General features: G+C 36.8%; 1 protein-coding gene across 1 annotated transcript; it reads right to left on the bottom strand.

Annotated features, from left to right (window-relative positions):
• On the bottom strand, window positions 5,831-6,790 carry LOC107633604. The gene has a single exon (XM_016337212.1). The coding sequence runs from the start codon at window positions 6,788-6,790 to the stop codon at window positions 5,831-5,833; it is 960 nt and encodes a 319-aa protein (XP_016192698.1).

Raw genomic sequence — 9,786 nt, 5'->3', positions numbered from 1 at the left:
TTCCGAAGAAGTCTGTACTCAAATTAATTGGTTGTGAATTTGTTATTAAATGAATTAATAATAATGAAATTGCAGCATATATCAATTAAGTATCAAGCAATAATATAGTATAAAAAGTTGTTCTCGTATAATAATGTATGTAGTGGAATGTGATGTTTCGGTCATTTTGACCATAGAGATATGTTTCGACTTTCGAGGTGTTATTTGAAATTGGAATTATTTTGGATTTAAACGTTTTTAGGTAGTAAGTTTGATTTGTATGCTAGAAGAAGAGAGGAGGGTTCTAATGTTTGCGTCTGGACAATAGTAGGAATATCTGCAAAGGAATTTTGATGTCTAAGTTAATAAGAGTTTTAGTAGGTATTTTATCGATTTTTAATAAATTGATGGTGGTTTGATATCTAGTGGTTTGGAAGTGAAACCTACTTCTCTGTGCAGGTACCAGTTTTCTAAAAATAAATCAAAGTGTCTTCGATTAGACGTGTTTTGAGATAAAAAATAAATTAAAATTTATAAATCAATAAAAGAAACAAAAAAGGTAAAGTTTTCGAAAAGAAAATGTGCTGAAAACAAAAAAGGTTTGCGTTGAAATTGAAGGAAAGCAGTAAAATGCCTTTGACTGGGGTCAAAGGGTTTTGACATGAAAATCTAAAATGTAGAAATGTAAATTGAACAATGAAAATAAAGAAAACTTGAAAGATAAATCTGCTTGAAAAATAAAGTTTACAAGAAGATAAATTGAAAGAAAGAAAACATAGAAGGAACCCTACAGAAAAGTTACTCGATCGCAGACTCAGGAATTATCTGGGAATGTGAGTATGCTTGAGTGTTTTCTGAGTTAAAGTTTCAACGCTTATTCCCTAAAACCTCCTAGTATTTATAATATACTTTTGGTAACTGACAACTAATTACAATTAATTACAAAAACACAGTCTTGAATGCATACTCTTTGATAACCGTTCCCGCCTTTTGGCTATAAACATTTTCCATGATTTCCTCGCGTGATGAAAGCCTCTAACTTCTCCACTACCATAACTGCTCGATCTACTCATTTGAATATCTTGTTCGATTACCTGTCTCAAAAATCTTGTTCGATTTGACCTATTCGATTTAATAAAGTAAATGTAGTCGAATCCGCGTCGATTACCTCCAACCCACGCTTGCGCATGTATCTTTTCGAAGACCGTTCGAATTCTTTGATTTCTTTATCACTTCGAACTACCTCGCCTTAATCGAAAAATATTTTTTGATCAACAAATTACCCCATTGGATTAATGTGTTTGTCTTCGATAACATTATTGGAAGATAAAACACTTAATCCAAATTCAAATTCAAATTTTAATCTCTTAAATCAACAATAATTACCATTTAACCTTCCCATTAATGCTGATCTACTCGACATGTTTCCTGAGACTTACGCTTTCTCTTTCCACCACTTCACCTTCTTCGCGAAGTTACCTCTTTTTGCATTCCTCCTGTAATAACGGCTACATTAACATTTTAAATTCATCATTCTTGCCCTTGTTCAAAATTTTCTCGACCCCTTACTCTCCGAATTCCTCTCGTGTTACCCTTAACTTTTCAAAACTTCCTTCTTCTCTGTTCTGCAATGGCCACTTCCTCTTCCCATGCTGCTGCCCAAGACAAGGGTAAAGGTCACATGGTTGCGCCACCAACTCCACCAACCCTCCATATACTGAATCAAGTCAATGATGAAGTCATTGACGACCCACAGCTTCAAACTAATGATACCAAAATCTTAATCCCTTTCACAGTAGGGGGAGATACCCACTGCTTCCTTGGGCCCGTCGAATCTCTATAGAGGGCAAATAAGAAAACATCTTTCTTCTCCAGTGCTCGAGGGGAAGATTTGTTAATTAACCAAACCCTTGATATCTCCCTCTTCATTAACCAGAAACCTTTCAGGAATAATCCAAAAATTAATCTTCGAGGGTCTGATTTTACAGCCTGGTATCAACGCCTCGCCCCAACAAAGACTGCTGATTGGGAGGCTCTGGGGATCCAAGAACTGTTACAACTTTCTCACTTCTCACTTTCAACGCTCTCCTGGATGATTGGAGCTGTGACTTGTTTTTGGAACCGGACAACCAACAACTTCCACCTTCCTTGTGGAATGATTGGTATGTCTCTTTTAGATGTAGCCGCTATTACAGGGCTTCCAATAAATTTCCAGACTGTAATCCTGATATGCAGCCTGAGCGCCACTACAATATTGTCTTATCCACTTCTTACAGTGAGTTCATTGCCCAGAACATGGGTGCAGAAGGCACTGCTGTTACGGAAGACGAGCATGTAGCCTTCCTATTCTATTGGCTGAATGCAATTATTTTCTGTTCTCGAAGCGTTCAGATGTCAAAATTTTTCCTTCCCTTGGCTGCTCTACTTCATGAAGGGAAAGCTCTCAATTTGGCCAAACTTCTCCTAGGGTATATCTTTGAAGAACTTGGCCAATTTGTACATTGTCTCCGAGACAATTGTATGATTAGTACAGGTGGCCCCTCTGGCTCCTCCAACTATGGCTTAATGCCATTTTTGAAAATTTTATGACAAAGCTTGGAGGTGGTGGTACTGATAAACAACACATCAAAGGCTTTCGATTAGCTGATTACAAGCCCAACTTCACAAATACATAAACGGATGAAGACCGATTCTGGGCTATTTTTTCTCTCTTCTAGTCTTGTAAAGATTTCTACAATGACAACCTCAATTTCGCTCATTTTATGCGTCGAAATTGTGGTCCTGCTTGGCTTGATCGTTTACTCTTCCCAAATGATACTGAAGAAAACGAACATGCAAATCAGAATTGGGCAAATTTACTAGCTGTCCAAATAATTCCTACAAGAGTACCTCAGCACAAAAAAGAAAGGTTCAAAGTGACCCTGTATGCCCCTCATTTTACAGCCAGGCAACTGGGATTTTCTCAAGTCATCCCATCTCCACTACCTCGAAATAGTGAACCATTCTGCCATATCATTCTGACTTCCCAAAAGAAACTTGATGCTTGCCTTTTAAAAAACCAGCAACACAAGGAACGTTTCAATTTCCTTGTTTATGATCGCAGCTCCTACATCACCAAATCCTGCTTCAAATGGTTTACTACTTATTACTCTAAATACACTCGTACTTTAGAGGAAATTCAGCAATTTGCAATTCGAATAGCTCCTGTTGCTGAGGGTTCTCCAAAAAGAACCCAAAAAAGAAAGCTGAGATCACAATCTCCTCACAACAACCACAACACAAAAGTCGAAGGACTCCTACCAGGGCTTCTAGAAGGGTAATTACTTTTACATATTCATGTACTCGAAATTGAAATATTTTGGAAACCACATTTGCTTAACAGCATTCAATTTTGATTTTCCATCAGTTACGGCTGCAGCCATCAAGTGAAAGCTCTGATGGAAGTGGACAACCCATCCAAGACATCCTTGCTGGTTCCTGTCAATCGGAGGATACGGCCGATTCAGACCCTGGCAGTCGACTGATTCGAAAACCAAGACTCATTCTGATAACATTATCATTTCTACGCATACTTTATTTAGGTTAGAATAAATCTCAACTTATAGTTATGTACCTTTATGTCAGCCTTCCACTGATGCTCACTCAATCACATCTCCTGTGGCCCCTGATCAACCGCCTCTGCAACAACAACTTGACCTGGGACACTCTACATCCCACGATTTGATCCAAGCCACAGAATCCACTCAACCACTTCAAGCTGCCTTTCCAACTCCCCGTATAACACAAGTGGTCGATTTGACAAAAGATCCTTCACCGTATTCTCCAACACAAACTCAGATACTTGAGCCAACCTCACCAAACAATCAGGCTGCACTTTCTGCTAAAAACCAAGTGCCCCGGATTCTGATTCTGTCTCTCGAGTTGCTGAGACTACCAATTCAGACTCATCTCGATCCAGAGTTTTAGAAACTCCCCAAGAATTTTCTATTCCTCCTCAACAGGCTGGATTTCAAACTCCTCCATGACCAGGATCTGGAAATTCGAGCACTTCTACCACACCTCAAAGTGCTACTTTAGCCAGCCTGATCTCTATCTTAAACCATGCTATCCAGAAAAACGAAGTGCCTATACCAGTGCCAACACTTCCAAGACCTTCTACATCGAGACCTTCATTTGAGTTGAGTGTTGATATTCAAGAACAACTTCGTTCTCTTCTAAAACTCCTGGATCATCCACCTGCTGCCTGGATCAGCGATGCGCTTCTCAGGCAGCTTTTATCTGATCTTTTAAATTCTGCCTTTGAACTCCTGGCTTCTACCCCATATTCTGCTATAGTCCAACAATGCAAACAACTTGCCAATGACAGCGTAGCTTCCCAAAGAAAACTTCAAGAGATCGAAAACAGAAAAGCTAAGATCAAAACCGAAGTGGAGAGTTGTACTACAACCCTTCAACCAATCAAAGCTTCCCCTGAAGAATTCGATTTAAGGATCTCTCATGCTATTTCTGTTCAAGCTTTTTATGACAAATAAGAAGCAAGACTTGAAACAGAATTAGTCCAAATCAATGAAAAGCTCGCCAAAATATGCCAAAGACGAGTTGATATAGCCAAACCTTTTACTACTACTCAGTAGGAACAATAAAATCTCATCCAAGAGATTGTTTCGATTGAGACTAAATGACAAGAATATGAGAAACAACTTGAAATAGTCCAATTCGACAAGTTTAAGTAGGTCAAGGCACTTACAGCTTTGTACAATAAAAGGGCAAAGCTATGTTCATATTTGGCAAAACTTTTGGCATCTAGAATTTCTTTACCTCAGGCTTTACTTCTTTGTAATGGTTTCCATAGGAACAAAAAAATCTCATAAAAGAAATTGTTTCGATTGAGACTAAACGAGAAGAATACGAGAAACAACTTGAAATAGTCCAATTCGACAAGTTTAAGTAGGTCAAGGCACTTACAGCTTTGTACAATAAAAGGGCAAAGCTATGTTCATATTTGGCAAAACTTTTGGCATCTAGAATTTCTTTACCTCAGGCTTTACTTCTTTGTAATGGTTTCCATCTTTTCTGGACTTATGCATGTTTGACTTTAATTTAGCCAACAGTAATACCGTTTCAAGTATTTTCCATTAATCGAGTGAATTATTTTTCCCGATTTGATATCCTTGATTTGATATGCATTCCCAAAATATGATCCTATCACTTGAAAAGGGCCTTCCCAAGTTTGGGACCATTTGCCAAGAAATTTCGATTTCTTTTCCATTGGCAAAATAACTTTTAAAACCAACTTGCCTATATTAAAATATTTCTCCCTTATTTGACAATTATAACTTCGAGCAATACTTTCTTTTTGTCGAATCATATTATTAAGTGTCAGGATTCGCTCTGAGTCTAATTCATTTAACTCATCGAACATTGCATTCCAGTAATCATTAACTGGCAAATCATTCTATTTTGATACTCTCAAAGTATTCAAATTAATTTCTAACGGTAGCACTGCATCATGGCCATAAACTAATTTATAGGGTGAAGTATTTGTTGACCCTCTTGGTGAATTTCGATAAGCCCAAAGTACTTGGCTTAAAGTATCATGCCATGTTCAAGGCTTATTTCCGATATGCTTTTTGATCAGACTTATCAGAATTTTATTTGCTGCCTTAACTTGCCCATTATCTTGAGCATAGTAAGGAGTTGAAGTGATCATACTGATATTCCTTGAGGCTGCAAAATTTTTAATTCGCTGACCAGTAGCCATCGATCCCTTTCTTATACAACTCATCAGCCATCAAGACAAAATTTATTGCTTGCAATTTCATCTTTCTATCGACTGGAATATTGGGATCTTTTAAATACTGAGCAATAGGCTTTCTCCAGTCATTATCTTCCATTCATCTATACACAAAGCCTCTCTTTCATTTGCAGGTACTAATATTTGATGGATACTAGCCAATTTTTTAAGAGTCTCTGGACCGATTCTATATCTCGAAGCAATTTGGGCTAATTTATTAGCAATTTCATTATGGATTCTGGGAATGTGAACCAAAAAAACTTTTCGAAAGGAGGTTAACAACTCTCGATCAGTTGTTAAATACTTTTGCAACTTCTCATTATTGCATTTAAACTCCTTGGATAACTGCTTCAAAACCAACTGGGAATCCCCTAATATCTGGACTTTCAAAGCCCCTTTACTAATTAATATTTCGAGACCCAAAATTAAAGCTTCGTACTCTGCCACATTATTCGAGCAAGGATATTTTAACTCGAAAAGAAATTCTGATGGAATCCCCTCTGGTGAAATAATAAGAATTCCAACCCCTGCACCATCTTTGTGCTTCGATCCATCAAAATATAACTTCCAATAATCAACTTCAATGTCGATTACATTTGCCCCCTGGTCATTCAGATCGTTCGAATTATCAACAAGAAAATCTGCAATGACCTGTCCTTTTACAGCTTTAGCCGGGACATGTTGCAAATCTAACGATGTCAGTGCCAGCATCCATTTTCCTAAACGCCCTCGCAACATTAGAAAACTTAACATATATTTGATGAGATCAGTTTGCGCTATAACCCTTACCGATTTAGCCACCATATAACACTTTAAGTTCATACAAGCATAGTATAGAGACAAACACAATTTCTCTATCGGGGAATACCTTGTTTCGATGTCAGTTAGAACTCGACTAAGGTAATAAATGGCCCGCTCATGCCCGTTCTCATCATCTTGGGCTAACATACACCCAATCATATTTTTAGATACTGCAATGTATAATTTTAAGGGCTCATATGGACGAACATTCGCCATAATTGGAGCCTTCGATAAATAAGTCTTAATCGAATCGAATGCTAGTTGATGCTCATTCGTCCATTCGAACTGTGAATCACTCTTTAGTCTCACTAAAGGAGCAAACACTCGAGTTCGATCAGAGAGATTCGAAATGAACCTCCTGAGATAATTCACATTTCCTAGGAAGGACTGCACTTCTTTCTTCGATTTGGGTGCAGATAATGCCAATACTGCATCAGCCTTATTTTTATCGATTGCAATTCCATTTTTATGGACAACAAAACCTAAGAAATTTCCAGTCGATACCCCAAAAGCGCATTGACGTGGCAAAAATTGGCGGATTAAGAAATTAATATAAGAGATACGTTGCAAGTACAGTTCTTAACCAACAAAAATCTGCCTATCAATTTAAAAGGGTTGTCACAAAATTAGAATTAAAATACTGGGAGTATGAATCCCAAGTCGTCTCCCAACGAGTTACAGAAAGATGTGCTATTTTATTGATCAGATATTTTCCAAAATGGTTTTGATTTTGATAAATAGGAAATTAAATCAGAGAATTTATGTAATTTAAATAAAAATCTTGACCGGGAGTAGATTAATCGGAAGTTCTATCCTTGTTGGAGTTCTCCCAAGATTAATTAATAATTGAGGGTTGTTATGCTTAGTTATCCTTTACTAGGTAGAGGAAAGTCAAGCAAGTTGGAAGTCTACTTCTGTTCACAAGTTCTAATCCTCTCCCTTGGGAAGGATTAGTGTCAGTGACTAGAGGGCGATCCAACAATAAACCCAATTACAATTTTTTTCTTGAGTATTCCAACTCAAGGTTCTCCTTTCAATCAACTCCCAATCAAGTTAGGGAACTACTCGCTCATTATGAATGTAAACTTCACAAAATAAGAAAGGGAAATAAAGGAAGACATGATAAATAATAATAAAAAAGACCAATTAAAAATAAAAATAGTTCTTGTATTAATAAATTCTAAAAATAATCCAATAGTAATTCTGAACAAATTAAGGATATGAAAGAGTAAGTGACAAGTAAGGAAAACAAACTAGAATGATGAAGTCTTGCGGATGTAATAACTCTTCTCAATATCCCAATCCAAAAAGCAATAAAAACAGAATCCTAAGAACTATGAATGTGTAGAGAGAAAACCTAGAGGAGGAGTAAAGTCAGATCTAAAACTGAAAATGATGCGGAATGAGAGTTGTGTGTCGGTCTCTCCATGTTCCTTGGCTCTAATATGCTTTTCTGGGCCGAAAACTGGGTCAAAACATGGCCCAAAATCGCCCCCAGCGAATTCTGCAAATTCTGCAGATCGCGCATGTCACGCGATCGCGTCATCCACGCGTTCGCGTTATCCAGCGTTTTGCCTTGCAACGCGTGCGCGTCGTCCACGCATTCGCGTCACTCGTGCAGCTTCCAATTCACGCGTTCACGTCAGGCATGCGAGCGCGTCACTACGATTTCTCCATTTCGCGCAGTCGCGTGAGCCATTCGTCCGCGTCGCTTCTCACTGGTCATCTCCTTAATTTCTTGTGTTTCTTCCATTTTCACAAGCCTCCTTTCCAATTTCCAAGTCATTCATGCCCTATAAAGCCTGAAACACTTAACACAGGGATCATGACATCGAATGGAATAAAGAAGAATTAAAATACATGATTAAAAACCTCTAGGAAGCAAGTTTTCAACCATGGAGTAATTTTGGGAAGGAATTGTAAATACATGCTAATCATATGAATAAGTGGGTAAGGATTTGATAAAACCACACAATTAAACACAATATAAACCATAAAATAATGGTTTATCAACCTCCCCACACTTAAACATTAGCATGTCCTCATGCTTAGTCGAAGGAGATAAAATAAATGAGTAGAAACATGTAAAACTCATGCAATGCAATGAAACCTATACATATGAATGCAACTATATGATTCTTGTCCACTTGGTTAAAAGTAAATAAGCTCTTCAAGACAATCACAAATCAAATTCTACTAATTCAATTCTTATACAGTAAGAACAGATAAAAATGCAAGAAGGTAGCTCATGAAAGCAGGGAACATAGAATTTAAGCATTGAACCCTCACTGATGATGTATGTACACTCTAGTCTCTCAAGTGTATAGGGCAATCACTCTACTCTTTTCTAATCATGCTTTCTAAAATTTGTTCTACACCTAACCAATCAACAACATTCAATGTACCAATGCAAACATCATGAGGTCTTTTCAAGGTTGTAATGGGGCTAAGGTAAGGGTAAGGGTACATATATGGCTAAGTAAGCTTATAGATTGAATCTTTAATTAACCTAAGCTTTCACCTAACATATATATATATATATATATATATATATAACTTTAAATTTCATACCTAGCTACCCAAAATTTCCCTTTCACATTCCATACTCATGTATCAACTTTATTTTAATTTTATCATATCTGCATTGATCTTTGAATTTCAACTTAGAATTGGGGTAATTTTGTCCCCTTATTTATTTATTGAATATTTTTAAATTTTTTTAAATAAAAATAAACATAGCTTATTAATGCACTTGGATTTGTAATTTTTATAGTTTCACATGAGTAGGTACCTAAATTCCCATTATATTATCATGACATATTCCCTTATTATCTTTTGTTCCCATCATCTTCCCATACTCAATTAACACACAATTCTATCTTAAGCTAACCAAAGATTCAATTGGGGTATATAATTATTTTTTCACTTAAGGCTAGTGATGTGGTAAAATACAGAACAAATGGGATTTAAAGGCTCAGAGTGGCTAACAAAGGTAACTTAAGGGGTAGGCTTAATTGGGATAAGTGAGCTAAACAAATAATGGCCTCAATCATATGCAAGCATATAAATATATTAAACATTGGAAATATAGGATGAAACAAAAATATAGATTACAATCATAGAGAAGTAAACACACAAGAATAAAATATTTATAGTTAAATAATATAACCATGTAACTAAGCTCAATTCTTACGGGTTGTGTGTTCTTAGCT

Source organism: Arachis ipaensis, chromosome B03, assembly GCF_000816755.2.
Source record: "Arachis ipaensis cultivar K30076 chromosome B03, Araip1.1, whole genome shotgun sequence".
NCBI classification, from domain to species: domain Eukaryota; kingdom Viridiplantae; phylum Streptophyta; class Magnoliopsida; order Fabales; family Fabaceae; genus Arachis; species Arachis ipaensis.
Note: the sequence above shows the minus strand (reverse complement) of the source record. Positions and strands in the feature narration are given on the sequence as shown.